Genomic DNA, 23693 nt, shown 5'->3' on the forward strand with positions numbered 1-23693 from the left:
CAACAATATTTTTCCTACATCCAAAGGAGGTCTCCCTGGGGGACACTATATAGCTCTGAAATAATTGATCAAACTGGTAGGTGAGGGCTAGCTGACAGAGAGATTGACAGCTATTACTGACTTAGAAAACTCCTCCTGATGATACTGCAGAAACCTGAAAGACGGGGAAGCTCATTGCCGACATGCTGGTGCACAAATAGGGGAAGGGAATGCTTTGGTGCGCTGTGCACCCTGTGTGTTGGTCTCCTTGCTAGCAAGAGGCACCTCTGTGGAGTGCTCCACAGCAGCCTCTTGGGAATCAATGTTTCTGTACACAGCAGAGTCATCACAAACTGGAAATATTTCTGTGTATGCAAGTGAAAGGCGGAGAAAAGTCTGTGCTGACAGCAGAACTTCTGTGCTTAGAGCGCTACATTGAGTGGTTTAGATTTAGATACAGGTCTAATGTATGTTTCATATGCATCATTTCATGAAATCAGGTATGTGGTGTTAGAGTTCTCTCTTTATCAAAGTAGCTCTGTAAAGCCAGCATCCTGTTCCTTCCAACTCTGTCACCACGTTTTCATTATCTGTATGTACTAGGACAGGGTCAGATTTTGGGAGGGTGATAGTTAGGCACAAGATGGGTTCCTGGTACACTGCTTGCTCATTCTGTAATACATTAATATAATGTTTCTACAATTTCATCAGTAGTTTGCAAGCAATGTTGTCACTCAATAACATTCCTGAAAACATCACAGCTTGATTTTTGTCATCTTTATATCTGCTCTTCCTTTCATCACAATCCATAGCAGAATTAACTGCACTGTGGCATCTGTTTTACTCCTGACCAGCTGTTTTAAAGGTACAGATCTCACATTATTATGCTTGCAGGTTATTTTTTTTCCCTCAGGTGTTCCCTCTGAGGGCCCCATCCAAAGGCCATTGACGAGCAATGGGGCATTCTCAGCTGGTGTAAATGATACAGCTCCATTTACTTCAGCAAATATTGACAGCTTGCACCAGATGATACACTCTAAACTTTGCCTCAGAGACAATTATTTTTCCTATATATGACTCGTATTAGATTGCATACTTTATATTCATAGAGTACTTGGCTAAGTAGGTTAGACTCCTCTGTGCTGCCTACTTGTCTCAGGAATAATGTTGTTTCATTTCATAATGACATAATGGTGCCACCTGCAGTCCAGAGCCTTATACAAGTGGTTTCAGATAATGTGGTTAACGATAATAAAAGCATTGAACACATTAACAGGAAGGATAACAATAATCAGTCATTTGTAGAAGTCATTGCTTTTTAAGAGGAGCTGCTTTATTTCTGTTACTGCAGTAAGAGCTTTTCCTTGAAGCTGAAGTCAATGAAACCAAATCTTTGCACTGGTGACTTGTCAGAGGCGTCCGATAAAGCTCTGTAACGTTATTCTCTGTAGCTCTTTATGATATCAAGTGTGCTGGAACCTGCTAAAACACTTCATTGCAAATGTCAGTCCCCATGTGCACATCGCAAATAAGGAAAGCTTGTTCCCTGTAAAGTGTGTTTGAACCTGAGAGATAATTTTCTTTTTATTAGTAGAGTAAAATCAGAATGGCTAACTGATTGATGTCCTTCTCTTGTGTCCTTCTTATCTGTCTAGTGGAGTCTTCTCTTCTACTTTTTCAATACGGAAACCTGTCTCCTAGTGCCAAAGGATGCCCCACTCTACTGAGTATTCTGCTATGAATTCTTCATTATTAATATTACTTTTAATATGCTTTTTTTTAATGTGTTTTTCAATGCTTTTTCTTCCATCCTTCTCACAGTTGTTAAAGATACATCGCATTTGTGCTTTTCATAAGTATATGAAAATATACCTCTAAGAAGAGGTGACTTATGCAGATCCCAACTGCAAACATACCATATGGTTTGGGTAACTGGGAGAAGGAACATGATGAAATAGAGGAGATATTAAAAAGTCCCCTTAGTTCCAGTTGCAGTTGTTTAATAGGATGAATTTTGAATTTATGACTTGGGTTTTTTAAAAATTACTTTGTGGGTAGTCTTCAGAGAATATCTGCTGCCTGATTAGAATAATCACTTTATTCTGAATATTATTCTCTGTGTAGGGTCTCCTTTTTACTGAAATGTGATCGCTTTTTAAAAGCTAACCTATTGATACATGCATATATTTTACTTAAGTGTCCTTACTTCCTTTAATCATAATGAGATAAATCACCCACATTGGGAGGAAATAGGGGTTATAATTACATTGAATTAAATGTTTGATTCTTTTTCTTCTTCCATTGGTAATTATTTTAATGATAGCTTTGTAATTCACCTGGCAGAATAATGAAAGAATGTCCACACCTACATCATTTTCCTTAACGCAATGGAAATTGCACATTCATCTGACAAAATGTTGACATTAGGGAATGAATTATCAGCTCAGTTTTAACTGGGACTCTTTTTACCCACCTCCAGTTATTTGTGGCATAAGTTTGGACATTTATGCAATCAAAGTGCCTGATTCAGAGAATGAGGTTAGATACAGTTTAGCACTGTTGGGTTTTGCCATTGAATTGGCATACAAACATAGAACTCATCTATTGTAGGGCTGGTCTTAGAGTACTGGCTACAGTCTGAGAACTGAAGTTCTCATCTTTCTAGAATGCTTTATTTCTGTGTATTCTCAAAACACGTGAGCCTTCTGCTAAACCCAGAGGTAACAGGCATTGCTGCTTTTTTCCCCCAAAAACTGTTTGCTAGTTTTATATGCTATAAAATGCTCAAGCTTTGATAATCATACTAATTTTTCCCATTCTACTTTGCAGTAGTCTTAGTCTGGGGTGTGTTAATGGGTAGTTTTAACCTGAGAGCTGGCATACAGAGATGTACGGGGTTTATTTTTACTGAAAGCTCACAGGCAACGGACCATTTTCTTGCATTTAACCTCATCACTCCCATGCACCTTGGGAACTTATTTGAAGTGCTGAGAAGGAAACAGAAAATGGGCAGATATGTATAAATGTTTTCATTATATCCTCCTATGCTGTTATGCCGTGAAAATGTATTTTAAGTTGCTCTTCACAACGTAGCCATCTTCAGTAACAGAAAGGGGCTAGACTTAGATTTTCTTCTGGGGATGAGAAATGATGGTAGAACAATAAGCAGTGAAGGTCTTAGCTCTTAGTTGCTTTCAGCGCAGTCATAGCAAAGTCTTGCATGTGAGCAGGGCTTCATCCACTACTGTTGGGGAGCCATCTCTGGGGGTGAGCTGCAGCAGCTCCTCAAGAGCATGCAGAAATGCTCTGCGACAGTTCAGGGCAGGAAGCAGCACATGACACTGTTCCAGCCTGAACTGCAGGGGTTGTTGAGATGGTAGAAATTTAATTGCTTTTGCTGGAATGAGGCCAGTAAACAGGGTCAGCTCTCTTGTCCTTTGAAGAAGTATTTTGGCACATCCCAGATGCGGCAGCAGCACTTAAAGTTGCAGCAGAAATTGTTTTGCAGCAAGGTTTGATCCCATCCTGAATCTGGAGGATGGTTTCTGTACTGAAAGTTCCACCCCGTAACCACGTTACCTCAGGGCTCACTCAAATTATGTCAGCGCTCAGCCACAGTCCAGCTCAGAGTATCTGTCTTCACAGGTGTCTTTTGGCTCCTTGGGGTTGGGTGAAACTGTATCCCACTGCATTCATAAGCCAGTGATGATGGCCATGCATCCATTTCTTAACTTTGCATTCATCTTTCTTTGCTTATTTTGAAGGAGAAAAGGTTGTTGGATACTGTAATATTTTCAAAATTGCAGACTGTTAGAAATGTGATCATTTGATGGAAACACAGAAGTTGCAAGGATAAACTTGATACTAAACAACGTTACCTTTTATTGATACCAGAAAACATGCAAAGAAACAGAATTTGAATGTTTGTTTTCCTCCTGGGAATCTTAATGTTGGACTTTGCAGCACTAATTCCGGGCAGTTTTGCTGCATTGGGAAGATCTCAGAATTTTTTGGTTGTTTATTACCAAACTTCAAACTTTCTCTTAGCCAAAATGAATTGCTCACAAGTAAGAAACAGGATAAGCACAGAAACTCTTAAAAATAAATATATCATATCACAAAAATCATCATCTGTTTGTAGATGGCTCAAAAGATGGAGGGAGACAAAAATTAATCAAATAAATGACTGTTTGCATATGCTTTGCTTTGCATATTTGGCAAAAAAAATGTCACAATGGTGATTTATGGCAACTACTTTCTAGAGCGTTATGTGTGCAACAGACTATTTGTCTCTTAGAAATCTTGTTACACTCACAGAAAGCTGTCAGATTCCTTCTTTTAGTTCCAGTATATGTAGCTGAGTTTCCTTATGAGTCAGTGTTTACCCATCATGTTTCCTTGCTCAAGAAGCAGGAGAAGGATTCATATGAAGCCAGATTAATACATTATTTTAAGCATTGATTTGGATTGTAGATATATATGTGATACTATATATGATACTATGCATACTCTATTTTATAAATTTACTCTATATTCTTTACTTTAATACAGAACTATGCTACATTATAATATATATGTATATTCCACAGTGTCTCATCTTCTCCATAAGGAAATTATCACTGGATGCTATAGCAAATCACTTAGTTACCTTGTTAGGTTTAGGGTTTCATCTGGTCTCTAAATCATTTACCCGCATTTGGAAACCTCAGTGGTTCCAATTTTCCTCAGCATATTTTGTGCCACAGTTTTTCTCCCTTCTTCCCATGTCTTTACAAAGTGTCCTTTCAGAAGAGGCTGCTATGTTCAACCCATCCACGTATGCCCATACCTTCAGATTTGCCTGTCATCTAGGGTGACTGTGGTGCTGGGTGCCTGGGGTTTCTAGCCTGTTCCTTCCTGATTTTCAAGAGATGTTGGAAACAGGCCCAATGGGCACACCAAGAGCTCCCTGTTCATGTGCCAGTTTTCCTGGTGAGCTCAACCTCAAGCTTCAACCCCACCATACAGCATGCTTGCTTCTATGAGTGTCACATCCGTTGTCACTGAAAGAGATAAACCCAGAAAATATAGAACCGTTACTGAGAAATCATTGTGGAGAACATTTATTAAACACTTGAATGGATACAAGGGGAATACAAATAAGAAAGAAAGTCTGTATGGCTTTAGACAGACAGTTAATGTAATCTCTTAAAGTTTTATTTTCTACCCAGTGCAAGAACAAAAACCAGAAACTAGGTTACTGTATGTGTACAAAAAAACCCCGAAGATCTGAGCAGTTGCATAAAAAGTATGGGATATGTCAGTAGTGTTACTGTTTTACAGTTTTAGCTTGTTCATAAGCTTCCAAGAAATGGGAAAATATCTGCTGATAGGTAATATTTTTTGAAAGATCCAGACACAATGTCGTGCTCTTAATTTAACTCTTACTGGAAATCTTTGATGATGCATTGCCGCAGGAGCTTATGGCAGAGCAAGGTTTTAGATTTTTCTTGGAGATGCTTTCAGCATCCATACGGAGATGCATTCAACACTAAATGCAACATAGAAGACAAAATAAGGCTCTGGCCAGAAAGAGACTGGAGGGTTTGTTTTTAAATATCTCATCTGTGCAGTAAGCAAGAGGAGCTATCTGGAGGTTACATCTTGAAGCAACAGTGTGTCTATGTGAAGGCAGTAGCTGAAGCTCAAAAAAAAATCAACAAAAAAATCCCCACTCCACAGAACCAAGACTATTTACACCCACTGATGACTACTAGTGTAAAATGTTCAGCATAAGTTTTGTAAGAACTGATTTAAAATATTTCATATGTGTATATGAAATAAGGAAGTGTGACCTTTATTTTTGCAGACCCTTACCCTTAGAATAATCTTAAATTAATCTTTAACCTTGACCTCTTATGCTACTTTAGCCATTTCAGTTATAGTGGTCTATGCACTGTCTCTGCTTCAGCTAGAAATCTATTTCATGTCTTCATTTTCCATAGGAAACGTGGTTTAGAATATTGTATTTAAAACATTTAGAATTGCTTCACATTTCTTAATTTCTTGTCTACTTTGTACTAAAAACTTTCCATGATTGAAACCTCTGCCAGCCTTAGTTTTATAAATTATCCATAATTGAGAAGATCCACCTCCACTGATGTTTCTGCTGTGGTATCATCCACTGAAGAGAGCAACCAGTTCAGGGCCATTAAACCCAGTGCTGTTTGCCAGGTCATTCTTTTGGAATGATAGCCATGAGACGTATAATTAACTCCCCCACTGATTGACAACAGAAAGTGACTGGTGTAATCAGTCACTTTGTATAAACAGTCATCATTATTACAAGTGGTGTTTGGGGACAGATTCATGCTGCTTGGGTGGGGAGGAGCATTTTGTCCTCTTTGCCAAGTATCATCATCTTCCTTTCATGCTTGGGATATAAAGCAATGGTTGATTTTTATCTGCTGACTTTCAGAGTGCAAGATAAACCTAACTTGAGCTTTTTTTAGGGAAATTACAGTAGACAGTGTGAACTGTCTAGAGTCTTGTTCTCTCTGGGAGCTTTTTTATATGCAGCCATGAATTATGATAAATTTTCTCCAATAGGTACAACAGAAAGGCCTGCTGAAGAGCAGTGCCTTTTTTGGTATGCAGGGAATTGTTAGATGGAGCAGAAATCTCAGATATGTGTTGGTAACAAGAGGAGGCACCACTGTCAGTACACTAGTTTACCACCTCTCGCAAAAGTTTTGGAAGACAGATTCTTTTGCATAGGGACAGATCAGACTGTGAACTTCAAGGAGGGATACTCATGGAGAAAACTACCTGAGATGTATTGATAATCTCCCTAAAGGAGCTTAGCAGAGTGTTCGCAGAAGTTTTTGCTGTTACTGTGTTTTGGGTTTGGTTTCGTGTTTATCACACCACGTTTGGAAAAAGTTGCATGTAATGTTATGGACTATTAGGCTGAAGGCATGGGCTCAATAACTGGAATCTCATTGATTGAGATGCAAAGTAATCATTTTCTATTTGTTTTAAAAATTTTCCAGCTTGCTCTCTCATTTGTTGATAACTAAGTCTTCATAAGCACAAACAGGATACTGAAAAATTGTCCCATTTCTGTGTTGCATAGTAAGTCTCTAGGGGTGTTTTTGATGAGAAATTAGAAAAAAAATAAATTCTATAATTAACAGGGAGTTCTTTGCCCATAACAGAAATGAAGAGTAGATTTAATAAATTTATAGGAATGCATTGCAACTGCACAGATCTCTGTATTTAGGCCAGTGCTCAAATCAAAGTGTACGTTCACGTTCTTGCTGAACCTGATTGGTAACACAGTTTCTTGTATGTATTCCGAGGATTTTACCACATAAACCTGTGACAGAAAAGTAGAAGCCTGTTTATGTTGTGACTACTAAAACCTACAGATCCTAATCAACCCAAACCCCGTTACAAGTTTTGCCTGAAATGATATGACTTATTACAGCATAATTCTCTGTTTCAGAGAAGTATCTCTGGCTTTCATTTGTCAACACTAAACAGGGTGAAAGATCTATCTCTGAGGTTCCTAGGTACCCTTGTAATACAAATAAGGGTAATCAGCAAACTACAGTTTTAAGTAATTGGTTTTGAAATGACCCTGATGGTTCTCACATGCTGTGAGCTGTCAAGAAGAGGCAACATCCAACTGTGAGGCTTCCCATCGTTGCTGAGCCACTGCCGATGTGCTCAAATCTCCAGTGGTGGTGTAGAGAGACTGGCTTGGTGATGATGTTTCTCTAAATGGTCCCTTTTTTCATTTGACAAGAAGTAAAATAGGCTCAAGCTGGTGTCATATCACAGCTATCAAGAAAATATGACTCACTCTGATCTTGAATCAGAGGACCTGTCACATTTTGTAGAAAAATAAGTATTCTCCTGACCTTCAGTCTTCTCTTCCAGGCAGATAATTTTAAAACTAAATGTTTCATGTATTTAGATCCCCAGGAAGATTATTTTTCTTTGTTTTATCTTGGGTGCTATACTTCCTGCAGCACGTCAAAGGAATGCTGAATCACTTGCCATTAACCAAGAGGAACTTATCAATGAGGGTCTGTCTCAAGTGTCCTTCTATAGGCAAAGAATCTGAAACCAATACAACCCTGTCAACTTTTAACATATCAATAACACCCACCTACGTATAGGAGGCATAAAGGTATTGATGAAATCCTGGCAGTTGTTGAAGTTAATAGGAAAAGTCTCATTGCATGGAATGGAGTCAGCATTTCACCTAACGGTTATGGACCTAACATGGCTGTGGTGGTGTACTAATGAGCATCACTCCATTCAAATTTGGCAGAACAGAAGATGCAGTTTTCATAAAGAATGAAGTTCTGTAGTCAAGAAGAAAACGTTCAAAGTTGTTTCGATGTTGGCTTCACAGAGGCTACACATAGTCTAAGAATGTTGGGCTGAGCTCTTTTTCCCCCATTAGTCCAGGGGGTTTTGAGTAGTTTAGTTTGAAGAATTGAGGTAATGTTTCCAAAAGGAAAAAGCTCAAATATTTTGTCTATGCTCTCTGAAGAAAGCTTTATGTCAGCCAGCAAGAGGCTCACAAAAAACATGGGTTCATTTCAGCTAGTTCACTCTAGTCTCACTGGAGCCCAACTTCAGAGAAAATCTGAAATAAGCCATAAAAAGTTAATTTTTAATTTTTGGAGAAGCAGAATTACTGAAAAGAGAAAACTGTGCTGACCAGCTTGGATAAAAAAAAAACCCAAAAACCAAACCCCGGCGTGAAGAAATTCATATACAGCAGGAAAGACCAAATTCTTGTACAGTTTTCCAGCATGTAACCCCGGGCTGTGATGTGTATAATGTAGAATTTGGCCTTGGAACATCATGACTACAGGAACAGGATAACTTGAAGTGTTTTAGCTTCTGTACTGAAAGTTTTGCATAGCTTTTTTTTCTCATATCCAAGTGGGGAGAATGGGTAGGTAGCATATAAAGGCCTTCCTATAAAAAGACCTTCTTTGAAGTATTCCAAGTGGGGTACATATACTTCAGGGAGGTACAGTAGGAGGTTTAATTCATTATCAAGTAGTAATAGCCCTGATGAGAGACAGACTGTTCCAGAAAAATCACTTTGATGATCAAGTAAATTTTTTTCTGAAATTTTTTTCACCTTTTTGGTTTGGCTTTTCCAAGTCTTTTTTTTTTTTTTTAACATTGTCACTGCTCCTAGAGAATAGAACCAGATAAGAGTTTCTATTTGAAAAGTGGAGCAGTTTCCTGACATTTGCCTCAAGACCTTATTTCTTTGAAAGACAGTCAATGTCATATAAATGCTTACCTAAAAATTATTGCTGTGTCAGCTTAGTTTAGAGTTGAACAGTAAGAACTTGATAACCGGGTGGGCTACAATTTACTACATTGCACTCAAGTTCAAAAATGATCATTTACCTTCTTTCCTAGCCACAAGATTGGGGTTTTTTCACAGCAATGTAACCAAAAGCCACCCAAGACAGATTCTTTTCAGAATTTAAACCACTCTTGTTTAGCACTGTTGCTCTAAAACCTAGACCTAAGGACTGTAGACATTCACTGGACAAAGACAATTCTCTTCCTTGAAAAGTATCCCTTCCACTCCTTACTGAGTCTCAGGGAATAGACACTGAAATAACAACACACCAGGAAATCTTTTTAATGCAAGATATGAACTAGCTTCTCTCCTGCATCAGCACCTGGTCAGACTGGGGAGTCTCCTACACAATAGAGTACTTCAAGGCTCTTTTGCTCTTCCACTAGCACAGAGCAGCTGAAGAGCAGTCCAAGGAATTGGTTTTGTTTCTCACCCAAGCTGGTGGGTTTTGGTCACAAGTTAATGAAGTGCTTTAAGTTAAATAAGCTCTTAAATTGTCAGGAGGGCTATACAACCCTGTACCTCTCCAGCTAGGTGGAAAGGTAGTACAAGCACAGACCATAGTAACATCTCATAATTGGACTTTGAGCATAAGCAGAACTGAAGAAACTCAGGCTGAAAAGACTGGGAATTTTCTAGGTTTTTGATGGCTTTGTGCATGCTATAATCTGCAGTGTCTGGCCAGCTGAAGGGAAACTTAAATGGATTATTTTCAAGAAGTACATTTCCATGGTCTGGCTGTCAGCTGCCTCCAGATAGGATTTAGTCATGAAACACTCTGCCAGTCTTTTAAAAGCTAACCTTTGGAGCATGTTTTTGGCTGGTTCATAAATTGCAAGGTTAAGTTACAAGTCTCTCCATTACCCCTGCCCAAAGGTGCTGTATATCACGGTTCTCTTATCGTGACAGTCTAATGGGGACAAATCACTTGAAGCATTTTCTCAAAGGTAAATAGGGAAAATAATCTCAGACACACAAACACATACAGTAGTCAATCTTTTCTCTTATTTAGTTCTCCATATGATTAAATCTGGATGGTGAGCATGAGAACTATTTATGACAATTATATAGGAATTTTGCCAAGTGAAAACAGTCTAGCTCTCATATTGAGACTTGGAAGACCACTCTTGTCTCAAGTCAGATTTCAGAAGTTAAACTTTAAAAAAATAATATTTGAGTTTGGGTCATATGGTCAGGATCTGAATAATTTTTTCATTTTTGCTGTTGAATTATCAAACAGGAAAACTGGCTCACTCCGTGCGAGATGCTGGATACAGAAATTGGTTTATTACTTATCTAGGCATCATCACAGAACATCAATATTGGCTGGAGCTGGAGGGTGGTCCAGATTATATTTTTCTGAAATATAATTCAGAAATTCTGAAATATAATTCAGAAATTCTGCAGGTGAATTTTTTTGCTCACATAGAGGTAGCAAGTTGAATCTAGCTGTCAGCTTTGGGGAAGCATTAGGAAATTCAGCCAGAGAAGCCTGTGCTGTTGTGACTCCAGTACCAATGTAATTATTCTAGCATGCTGTTCAGAAGTTCCCTTTGTAGTGTTATTGTCCATACTTGGTGAAAAAGCTGAACAGAAATAAACCCAGGGAAAATTCCCATGTGCATCCACCTGAGATTTATTTTTCTGTGTATAAAGGACCTTTCTCCCTCCTTTCTCCAGTGAAAAGTTCAATTTCAGCCTAAAAGGAAATCTTTAATTTTGTGGCATTTACAAGAACTGCTGAAAGCATGAAAATGTGGATACTCAGAAATGATCCTCTGATATCCTCTTCACTGAGTCCACTGGTTAACTCTACCAGGCATAGCACCTTTTCTTGAGAGGAACTGAAGCAGCGTTCCCTCTCCCTGCAGTCACACAGTATTTTGGGGAGGGTGGAAGTTGTTTTCCATCACTCCAGTCAGCACTATTCCATCCCCATGCATCATTAGACAAAAGTTTTTATTCCCAGCCTTTGACCTTGTAACCAGTATGTAGGAGATTGAAATATTTCACCTGAACACTGATTTACCAGTGTTTAAAATTAAGCATATGGAAAGACTCCTTTAATTAATGAGACTTTTAAGAGAGTGTAGGTGTACTGTTAATCATCTGCTTAAAGAACCAGTAAGAGTACAGACCCAAAAAACACATTAGGTTTGCCTAAAGATAAAGGATGATTTATGGAGGATTCAATTTGAAAAGCACATAGGGACTTATTAAAAAAGCCCAACAAACTTTAAAGTATTTCAAAGGGAAGTAATCCTTTGATTACTACCTCTGGTCTTTGCTTGGTTCTGGATTATTTGCAAAGGTCCTTCCCTGGTTATTTTATCTGTCTGAGGGGGGTTTTATAAAAACTTCTGGACCCCATTATTTAGATGTTTCAGAAATACTTTTCACATACAGCTGAAATGCAGAATCGTTACTGTGAACAATGTGTTTTTCAGAGAGTAATAATTAATTTCTATGACCAGATGTGAAACTGGGGAAAAAAAAAAGTCATAATGGCCATACTTTCAAGAACACCCTTTCTCCCTTAGCTCTAATTGTGCAAATGGCACTGAGATAATACTGTAATTGTTTGTCTTTCCCATGAAGCCAATATGAAGATTAAAGTACCATCTGGCTTTCTGAAAGCTAAAGTTAGAAAACCTCTAGCTTGAAAGAAACAAGCAGTTGGATCACTGTCGAGTGGACATTTTAAATGTAATTTAACTTTGCTTGTGTCCAGTCAAAATTCTAACAACAAATCAGCACACTGAGCTTTTCCATCTTCAGAAGACTTAGCAGAAATTTTTCAAAGTATCTTTTCCTAGAGGTCTCTGATAACTTTGGTTTGTTCTTGTATTTATGCTCCAACAGAGTTTAAAGACAGAACCTGAAAAGTAATCCTGGTTGGAAAAATTCACAATAAGGGTTGGGTTGATTTTTTTCTTTGTGAAATAGTGATTTTTTTCAAAAACGGTTTTTGAAAGTTGCCAGCATTAATAAAACTGCTTTCAGCACATTTACATCAATTTTGCTGTAACATTTTGACAAATGTTTGTATTTGATGTTACTTTTAGGATCATTTTCACAATCATTCCAGAAAAAAATTGTTGTAAATCAGGCTTCATCTGTGAAATCCATTTTTTCATGAAATATTTATAAAGTAATTTCAAGGAAATCTGAAAACAAGAAATTTCACAGAAAAATAAAATGAAGCTTTTTCAAGCTCTGTGAAACAGAAATGGTTTCAGGTTTTAGTCAATTTTTTTTCAATTTCTTGTTGCTATTGTTCTTGTTATTACCAGCTCATCTAAAAACTGCAGTTGATAATAAACATAGAGTGATTACTAGTGAAGATTTCACCAGGGCTGTTAGCAGTGAAAACACTGGGTCTAGTTCTGTCCCAGGCAACATTACCACTGACAGAACCAGAAACCCACTCTCATTTGATTACTGTTGTATAAAATAAGTGGAAAAAATAAAACACAACATAGGAACTCCCCACATTTTCCATCTACCTTCCACCTCACCCCCAACGTCAAAGCTGTTAAAAAGGATCTCCAAGTCTTAGAACAAAATATTTTCGCTTTTTGATCTGGAGATCTTCCTTTTCTCTGGGATCCATGTATTTTAAAAAGTAGGCAAAATTGCAGGTGGAAAATTAGCAGCAGGCTCAAGAACCAGGTCTTTGCCTGACCAGTGAACTGTTTCAACTGATAAATGTCTCTAGCGATAAGAGATGTGCTTGTGCACTTCCCTATGGGCAGTCCTTTGTAGATCTACTGCACATCTTCTCTATGGATCAAACATTCCCCTTGCATTGAACCAAATCTCTTCCTGGGGCTAAATGGAACAGTGGTGAAAGTTCAAAAGAAAGCTAGAGTAATTTTTTTTTTTTTTTTTTTTTTTTAAAGGGAACCTACATGATGATGTGGGTGGTGGTTTACTGCCTGGGGCTGTCCTGGGTATGAATTTAGTGAAATCACCATCTGTATTGCTTCTACAAAGGGAGATAAGGTGCCTGGGCATTTACTAGCATAATAAATTCAAGTAACTGGCTTAGATGTACAGATCAAATACCTTCCTTCCTATACTTTAAGTCAGTGCACTTCACATAGACAAATATATATGTGAAAGAGGCCATTTATTAACTTCTGGTTGTGGTAGGAGGATGTGAGATGGTGACCATTTGTTATGGCAGATTTTGCATGAGACCTCGCTTGTAGTGAGTTAAGTTGCTGTTAAATAGTCTGTCTCTTCCAAGATTTTTAGTCCTTTTGCTCTCACACAGGGAATTGAATCATTTTGCCCATATCTCAAAGCTTTTAACAGAGTGTTTCCCCCTGCCCTTGAAGTGAACTTACATATCACTGTTTTGATGGTCCAATGGGAAGAGATTGGCTATGGAGCACACATACTAACTTTGAATTATTCAGGCTGGTTAGAAAGTGTAGCCAGTGGACATGGAAGTCTGTTCCAGTAAGATGCTTTTACTGGAAATGTTTAACACTCAAGATCCAGTGATTTCAGTTACCTTCTGGGTAAACTCAAAGTGTCCCTTTGGACAAATGGCTTGAGGTCTCTTCCTCTTCCTCTTGTATTGTCTGGCCATTAGTGCTGGGTTAAAAGCACTGAACCTAGTTTAGAGGATCTGGCCTGATAAAACGCAATATTGTTAAGCCTGGTAGGGCCTTGCTGTTGCTGCCCTACCACCTCCATTTATGTGTCATTCTTGCCTTTCTCAGCAAGGGGTTGCTCTACTACTGTCACTAACCCAGTCCTTCACCCCCACACCCATGCACAGATTACAAAGACTCTGGCCCTCAGGAGAGAGTTGAAGTTACCCTCAAAACCATCTGATAGCTGAATGTCAGCGCACTCCTCATGTAACAGTGCATATGGCCTTGAGGCATTTCTGCTTCAAAGAAAATAAGAAAAAGAGATGTTTGAAACCAGGACATTTTCAGTAAAGGCCTCCTGAATCTGTTAGTGCATGTGAGCTTTAGCTAGGGAGAACATGAGACTGTTTGAGATTTTGTTCCTTAAAAGTTGTGAGCCCCTTTGTTGTTGTGTTTGGGACAGTTTTAAAATTAGTAATTAGCAAAGCATGTAGTTATTACTTCAGTCTTGGCTAGCTGAATTTTATTTAGCCATGTCTGTAAAATAAACTTATCACAGCTAAAACTCATGAGATATTCATATTTATGCATGAATTTAGAAATGACTACAAGCAGGGAGTGGTTTGAATAGTCACTGTTGAGCAACACTGGAAAATAGCTGAGATATGGGCACCAGCCACGGACATGTATACTTTCAAAGCTGTTCTTTTCTGTAACTATTGTCTCACCTTCACTGGCTGTGCAAATGACAATGGTGGTGTTTGCCATGGCAACTAGTGTTTTTAATATTACTTTATATTTGTAAACCACTTCAATGAGGTAAGTTAATCTTAATATAGGAAAAATACCCATAATCCTGTATTTTTACATCTAGCAAAAAGGTGAAGGAATCCTTTCCTTCTAAAATATATTAGCTTGGGTTCATCAGCCAACTGCATAATACATAACTGTCAGTAGCAAGCTGTGTTGAGAGTCTCCTGTCATTTTATTTTGATCTGGACAATAATATGTTTTTAATATGCCTTGTGATTTCTTTCTAGATAAAACATTCAACCCAGTGCATATCATAATTTCTCCTGTAGCATTTTTCAATAAAACCTGTTTTCTATCTGACAAAAAATGTGCTCCTTTGTTCTTTCCCCCTTTGCCTCCCCAGTGCATAGTTTGGGACTGGGATTCCAATGGAAAGCATGACTTCATTGGAGAATTTAGCTCGACTTTCAAGGAAATGCGAGGAGCTATGGAAGGAAGACAGGTAAGTGGAAACCACCCAAGCAATCTCAGTCTCAACCTATAAGCTTTGTAGAGCAGTGTGCCTCAGAGAGTCCTGTAATAAAGCAAGTGACATTGCCTGCCTCAGAAGTTAGTTGCTGGGTTGATCTCACTGGTAGGTTATCTGGACATGATAATCTGAAAATGCAAAAATCAACCTTTTCTGTATTTCCATGCCTGAAATACTTAGGGTCTTTTTCTAGTTCACATTCCACAGGGAGTTCTTTCTGTTAAGACTTATTTTCTTTAAGCCCAAGCACATGGTTTCTACGAGGTGCTGTGCTGTTATGGCAAAGCACAGTCTGGGTACTCAAGCATTTCCTTGCTGGCCTAAAGGCCATTATTGGATGAGGGTCATTCTACGTCTTTCTCCATTTCTCATGTACTGCGTTCATTGCTGCCTGCTCTAACTTGAACCTGTGAAACCCATGAAATCAATCAGTTTCCTAAAAATCTCATGAATTACAGTCCTAAGGGAAAATTAAATTGTTAGCTTATTAATAATTTCACTTTATGTCAGCCTGATCTTTTCAAATTGAAGTTGACGGTAATTATTGTATATGATAAATTATTTGGCATATCTGATTCCAGGAATCGTCATTTCCTATTATTGCCTACTGCTGAAGGTGTTACTGTTGATAAATTCTCTGAGGGGGTGTTAAAAATGTTGACTTTCTTATCTGCTGAAAATTTATATTCACTGCTTCATGGTGATCTCAGAACTCAATACAAATGCCTAATAAGCTTTATTTGGGTTTTATTTTAATGCTGTTTATAATGTATTAATGGAAAGCTAAGAAAGTCAGAAAGTATGTAATAAATGGGAAGCAGTCAGGCTTTTCCATAGGTGCAGAAGTTTATAAGACTCTTCCAGATACTTTCTACTGATGTTCTTAGAACAACCTAGAGTTTAGCAAATGTCCATGTGTGTAAAATACTGTTGATACGTCAGTCATATATTAAGCTGTTATAAGTCACTTCTGAACAGAACCTAAGTGTAAATGAAATCATCTTTCATTCTTTGAAATTAAGTCAGAGGATCAAAACTTAAACCTGACTGAATCACAGTGGAATTAAAACCTTACCTAGAGGTAAACAGATTCCAGAATGAGTAAAATGAACAAGGCAAGTGATGTGACAAAACTCCAGTTTTGCATTCAAATACCTGTGCTGGGAAAGGGACTATTTGTGAGAGGTAAAGGGTATGTATTTCCACTGTATTTCCAATGTCTTGAGCATCACAGTCTTTCCCAAACAGACATCTTATTCAGCAAGACGAGACTTGCAATCCAGAGCTGGTAATGGCTGTGAAGGACAAACTATTCTTTATCATGATGAGGAAACAATGTGCTCTTTCCATAATCAGCTAGCAAAAAGGTTCATTACTCTTTCAGAGGCATAAGAAACTAGTACAGCCATTTGTCAATTCTTGTTGTCGGTTGACTGGGCAGTTTCAGCAGAAGAATTCCATCCAAGAATGTTTTAATGTGTCTCAGGAATGTTTTAATGCTGCACAGTACTTTAAGTGCCTGAACCTTTGCCCTGGCCTGCCATTCAGTAGGCTGCCCTTCACCTGTATAATGTTACCATCTGCTTCTCACTGCAAAACTGCATCTTTTCTCTTCTACACACCTAAGATGTTGTGGCGTTGTTTCTTCCTCATTGCTCACGTTCTGGTTTTACTGTGGAGTTATTCTTTGTGCTTCCACCTGCAAAACCTGATGTTGTTGGTTTTGTCAGTTCCCGTGGGACACTATTGTCACCAATGTGAGAATCAGACCTTCTTCCCCCTCCTCTTTTCTAATCCTTGGTTTTGTAGTCTATTCTAGAGGGGGAAAAATGATTTAGTGGGTAAGATAGTAAGTAATAGTAATTTAAGGGGCTAATAAAATATTACCAAAAAAATATAGACGCACATGCTAGCTGGCTCTCACACCTGATAAAAGAAGGCTTCAGTGAGCTCTAATAGCACAACAGGGAAAAACAAGCATTAGGGAGTTTAGGAAGATCCTGATTAAAACTGTACAGTTCTTATGGAAAACCTATTGTGATCACTGTTGTACAGGAGGGGTCCCTTGTGTGGGAGATCCTGTCACTTGTCACTTGGCTGGAGCCAGAGAGCAATTTTCCTTCCTCTGTCCCTGCCTCCCTCCTTTCCTCCTCCCTCCCTCCATCCTATCTCATTTTCCTCTATTCTTCAGAAATAACTATTGCTGCTAAAGGCAATATATGCCATTATCTGTGGAATCCATAAATACATCTTAGTGCATAGTTTATCTCAGAAATCCTCTATGCAATGTTAAGTAATGTGATTAGCATTTGTTAGTTTTTTATTTAGTTTTATTCTTCCCAGAGAAAAAGAGTGTGCAGTGGAGTGTTTACTTTGAATAAAAGGGGTTCAGTAAACCTCAAGGAAATAGCAGAGGAGGAAGGTGTTTTGCCTTCAAGTGGACATCTTGCTAGGTATTTCTAATAAGGAAAGCCACATCAGAGAAAACCAATTATAAGTGGGTGAGATGGTGAGTAGGTCAGAAGACATAGGCCTGCATTCCTACAAGAGACTTATTCATAACCTCAGACCAGAAAATATTCTGGTTTCTATGTAGTACTGCTTTCAGTCAGGGGAATAGCATAAAGGCATCCTGTTGTTCAGATGCACATCTGAAGAGGGAATTTCTAAACCTTCTATTTAACATTTTCCACCATTCCAAAATCTATCATTTACTCTTTTACCATAATCTTGAGACAAGAAAACACAGTAAGAGCAAGCCCATCTCTATTTGTGACAGTTGTGGGTTTTTTTAGTGAAATAGTAGTAAATACTTAGAGTTTACTGTATGCTTTATATATGCTTCAGATCTGTTCAAATATGTATAATACATATTTTTAATATGTGTGTAGTGGCAGTTTTATAAAGTGTTGTAATATTAATCTATCAAACATCTGAAAACAAGATTACAAAAGTGTGACAAAAATTAAAAAATGAAAAACTAATTAGAAAAAGTAACTTTTTTTTTTTAACTGAAGGCAATAAAACCAGAGGGATTAAAAAAGTTATAGAAAAATAAACCACCTGGATCCCCATGCAGCATGGGAGTTACATAAGGAAAAATCTGTTCCTGTATTACATAAAAATGGACATGTGTATACACACACAGAGAAAGAAAAAAAGGGAAGGGAAGGAAGAAATTCTGCTGTGCTTCCCAGTTCCATTGACATTTCCACAAGGAGGGCAAGTAGAGCTGCTGAGGTGCACAAGATTGGATGGGGTCCTGAGGGGATCTGAGCTGGGTATCCCCATTTGTCCAGATACCTGAGTATGGTCCTTACTTAGCACATTTGCATCAGGTAGATCTTCCAATAACTAAGTGTGGATGAGACCTTGAGGCTTTTGGTAATGAGCCAAGGAGTTAACACCAATGGAATTCCATGTCTAGCTTTATTAGGAGAGAGGCAGATTCATCCAAGACTGTCTGCAACATCAGCAGCTGCTGCTAGCCCCAGAGGGGGCAAAAGAAGTCTCAGAGGAGGGTGCAGCCATGTCAGGCATCTGCCACATCCATGCAATTAGGCAACCAGTGGTGCAACCTCAGGAGCATGGATGAGGCTGGGAGCCTTGGCGGGAGAAACAGGGAACACTTTGGTTTTCCCTTCATTTCCCAGGGGCAAGTTTCTAGAGGAAACCTCTGATAGTGAGCAGCTCTTCTCCCATGGTATGGGAGGAAAAACCCAACATTCTGTCCTCTTGCCTGAAGGGACATTGGGGATAAACTGGCCTTTTGCACCGGAGGAGATACAGTTCACTTAAAAAGTGACTTGCTTTTCTGGAGGCACCAGAATGCTGTATAATGCAGGATATAATGCTGCCTACTATCGATTGGGTTTTTTCACCTTATCCATTAGACCGTGATGCTTCCTTTGTCATTTACAAAGTGTGCAATTTGTTGCAGCAGCTGTACATGAACAAACAAGAGAGAAACAAAAGAATTGCAGGGGAGGCAAGAGGACGTGCTGATGATAGGCTTGGCGTAGCTCTCTAGGCCTTTCCTCACAGGACTACCAAACAGTTGTGCAAACCTAATGTCCCAGAGAAAGCAACTGCTCTATATCATTATTTTACAGAATCACAGAATGATCAGGGTTGGAAGAGACCTCTGGAGATCATCAAGTCCAACCCCCCTCGAGTAGGTTACACAGGACAGCATCCAGATGGGTTTTGAATATCTCCAGAGATATCTCCACAACCTCCCTGGCCAGCTTGTGTTGGTGCTTTCCAACCTCACAGTAAAGGAGTTCCCCTTCATGTTTAGGTGGAACTTCCTATATTCAAGTTTATGCCAATCGCCTTTTGTTCTGTCACTGGGCATCTCTGAGAAAAGACTGACCCCATCCTCCTGACACCCACCTCTCAATTATTTAGAAGCATGGATAAGATGCTCCCTCAGTGTTCTCTAGGATAAAAAGTCCCTCAGCCTCTCTTTGTAAGAGAGCTGTTCTAGTCCCCTAGTCGTTTTTGTAGCCCCTTTTTGTATCCCCTTCCAGTAGCATCCTGTCCTTGAACTGGCGACTCCAGAACTGCATAAAATATTCCAGATGAGGCCTCACCAGGGCAGAGTAGAAGGGGAGGAGAACCTCCTTTGACCTCCCTTTCTGTTGCCTGAGTTTATTTGAAACTCTCCTGACAGCTTGATTTCTTTCTCTGAATAGCTTGTGCTATTGGTAGCCACATACTGTTCAAATTTCAGTTCTTCAATGACTGCCTGCACTTAGTGACCTCCACTTCCCTTTGCTGGTGTGTGGCATGCGTGGTTGCACTGTTTGCTCTCCTGCAGGTGTGGTGAGAGAAGGGATTACGAAGGTTGGGAAGACAGCATCTTTTGCTACAGAGAGTAACGTCTCCCATTGAGGGATCTGTGTCTCCTGCTTACAGCAATAAGAGGACTAGGGCCTTGCACGTGTCAGCATTAATTTGCTGACTTAGAGTAAAAATTAACTGGATGGAGTTTGTTTGTATTCAGAAATTTTCCAGACAGTGGTTTAAATTTCAGGGTAAGAAAGAAACACCAAAGCAGGAAATGCTAAGTGACTTTCAGAACAATGAACCCAAACTTCACAATGTTTACTGCTAGTGTCAGATTGCAGGCTTGCATTAGTTTCCTCTCTACTGGAAAGTTAATTTAACACAAAAATGAATCGATAAAAAACAATAGCAGATACCAAATCGATACTGGGAATGTAGGAACAGGCTGAAAATTGAGCTTGGCCTTGCAGTGCAAGCAAAATATTTGAAAATTGTGCCTCGTTAGAGCTGCAATCTGAACTCTCCTCCCTTTAGAAGAGCTGGAGTTATGACAAGGCCAACACAGGGAATTTCCTGCAAATGATGCTTGTTGCATCTTCAGTTCAAACTGTGAGAATCAGCAACATCAGAACTAGATCTTGGTGGGTAAATTAAGATTGAGAGCTTTATGTAAACCAGTGTTAATGTCATTTTAAGCCTATGAATTGGGAAAGGACTCCTTTCTTCTCCTCTCCTCCTCCCTTCCTTTTTTTTATAGTACCACATCTTCAGATTTAATAGGTGCAAAGTTTTCTTTCTCTTTTCCTTCTTTCTAGGAAAATGCTTGGCAGTTCTTTCCTTTGCTTTATTATCCACATCAGCTAATGGCATGCTAGTGACTTCACATGGAATATTTTAATGAGTTTTAGATAGTTGCTGAGAATTGTTATCTGTACATCTCAAAATGCATTGCAAAGGTAGGGCAACCTTCCTAGTTGCATTTCAGAGTTAGCGCAGAGATGCTGAGAAGCTTTGGTGGCTCTGCCTATGGCAATGGGGTTGGAACTCTATGATTCTTGGGGTCCCTTCCAATCCAGACCATTCTATGAAGCTAGTCACAGGCACAGCCTTTCATCCCCCAAAGTAGTGTGGTTTATGCTGCTTTGGTCCCTGTACAGCATAAACTTCTTCTGGCAGGCAATTACATGAATATAATGTTTATCAGACTTAAATAATCCTTTTCCCAAGGATAGGAATTATGTGCATAGTGTAAGTGTCCATACAGGTCACGCCTTGTTTACACATGCACATTGGAAGTGTTTGGGGTGGAGGATGATGGAATTAAGAAAGTGCACCTTGGACATCCGGGGAAAGCAGCGAGAAGTAGTAGTGTAGTTCAGTGTTAAAGGGAGGAATGGAAATCCTCATTCATAGAGAGAAAAAAATAGTTTCTCTCTGTTTGATATGTTAAAGTTTCTTTATAATATACGATTGCTCAGTAGGAATACTTTCAGTACTTTGAACATGACTGAATGCTAAACCATTTTGCCAGACAGCAACGTATGAAGATGCGAGTGGGCAGTGCTTTCGCCTCGCTGCCAGATTGCTTTCCCAAATATGAGCTTCTTGCACTCTGGCGTTGTGTCACAGAGCTCCCTCTTTTCTTGGAGAGAAGGGCTTTTATATCTTTAGCTTCACTGCTTCCCTTGAGTAGGGAAAATATGTTTGTGGAGGATTTCCCCTGAACATGTGGGCTTGTGTCTGCCTGTCTTCTCAGTCGGAAAATTCATTTCACAAGACAAATAATTGAGCTGTGGGCTATCTGGGAGAGCAAGCAGATGTGCTTCCTGCATTTGGAATGTTTTTTTGTCTTTTCTCATACTTCACTCTGTCACCTGTCTCCAGTAACACAGTGATGAAAATACTCCTTCTCTCTTGTGCAGAAAATGTCTCTTATTGCTCCAAAGCCATATGTTTTGCCTTCCATTTTTTTGACACTTGACAAAAGCTCTAAGTTTGAAACACTTCAGAGGCATTCAAATACTTGCTGTTAGGCAATGATTTGAAGCTCAATGAAATCACTGGGGCTGTTCAAAAGGTAAAAATTATTTTACGTGCTCACTTTGCTCAGACAGATCCTATATGAAGGTCTTCACTATAGACAAAGTATGGTAACACTATAGAAAAATAGGTTTCATTTCAAAATGTCATAATAGGGATTTTTAAATAATAGACCATCCTGGTTCTCTTTGAGGGTATATTCCTTATGTGACCCATCCTGACATTAGCAGCTCACACGCTTTCTCACAGCACTTTAAAACAATGCCCTGAAAAAACACATAATGTTCTTAACCATGTTTAATAACACATTACCTGTAAAAATCTGGATTTACAAATGTCAATAGATACTTACATGTACAAATGTATATATATTAGTCGTTCAGTAAGAGCCTTGAATATGCAGTCATTAGAGATGAGGGTCTGAAAGCTTGGCCTTATTAATATGCCTGAAAGCAGAGGAGGGCAGACCATTTGAAGTGGAAATCAGTAAGATTCTGGGAGATGTGATGATGGGAACAAGACAACATATTTAAGTAACAGGGTAGGACTATTTTGCTGTAAAATTGACTATTTGTAAATAAAACTAATCAGAACATTTTTAAAAAAGGAGTTCAATATATTCTTTGGGATAATTTTCAAATATATCAGTAGTTAATTTACTGCATCTTGTGCACTTTTTAATGATTTTCTTAAGTTTTTACTTCACTATCAAGCTTAAAGGAGAAACTATTGCTCTCTTTCAAGAAAGAGAGATGATCACTGATCAGAATTTCTCTGATCATGAGTTTAATGCAAAACGCTAGTGTTACTGTGTAGGCAGTTTTATAATTAATACAATGCATCGTGTTGCTCTCTCAGTTATTTTCACTTGTATTAACTTCCCTCCTTTTTTCTTCTCTTAAATTATCTCAAAAATTTTTCAACCTTTCTTATGTAACACCTGAACCTGTAAAACTGGAAGACAACAGCATATGAATCTGGGTAGCACTCTCAGTGCTATCTCCACGCTTCTATGTTTGAAGACAGATGTTTGCCCCGGGCTTTTTTCTATTAAGATCATTCTCTGCATAGTTAATGGTTTTCATTTTTTCTTCTGTGTGCACCATTATTTGATGGGATTTAGTCAGCTGTGGAAATCAGACAGTGAATTTTTTGTTAATTATTCAATTTGTACATATATTTTCCTTCAAGCAGAGACTGCTATTTTTCACAGGTACAATGGGAATGCATTAACCCCAAATACAAAGCCAAGAAGAAGAATTACAAGAACTCAGGCATTGTCATCCTTAACCAGTGCAAGGTAAATACATCTTTTGCTCTTTGGCAGTTTCTTCATCAAACCTTCAGTGATATATTTTAATGGTGTTTGGAAACACAGACAACAAAACGGAACTGCCCATAGAATAGCAGTGGAAGTTGATACACTACAAAAAGTAAAGACAAGGACTTGAATCCTCAAAGTAAGCTGACTGTCCCCAACACTCCCTCATTTCTCTTGCCCTACGCCTGCTGCTGTGCAATGGAATAGGCAGTACTAAACTCTCACACCTACAGGCTTGCCAGCTGGCCTTTTGTGTGTTTCCCTTCTAATCCATCATTTCTGCAAAAT

The 23693-nt window shown here is 38.7% G+C and overlaps 1 protein-coding gene across 1 annotated transcript in view; it reads left to right on the forward strand.

Moving 5' to 3' along the window:
* CPNE4 (copine 4) overlaps window positions 1-23693 on the forward strand; it is a gene marked incomplete at its 3' end in the record, with an annotated part of 116808 nt that overhangs the window by 46387 nt on the left and 46728 nt on the right. The window contains exons 6-7 of the mRNA XM_084260413.1: window positions 15128-15226; window positions 23298-23384. Of these exons, the coding sequence (XP_084116539.1) occupies window positions 15128-15226; window positions 23298-23384 (186 nt within the window). The remainder of the gene's footprint in view (window positions 1-15127; window positions 15227-23297; window positions 23385-23693) is intronic.

This window comes from Gallinula chloropus, assembly GCF_964237585.1.
Source record: "Gallinula chloropus genome assembly, chromosome: 2".
Classification (NCBI taxonomy): domain Eukaryota; kingdom Metazoa; phylum Chordata; class Aves; order Gruiformes; family Rallidae; genus Gallinula; species Gallinula chloropus.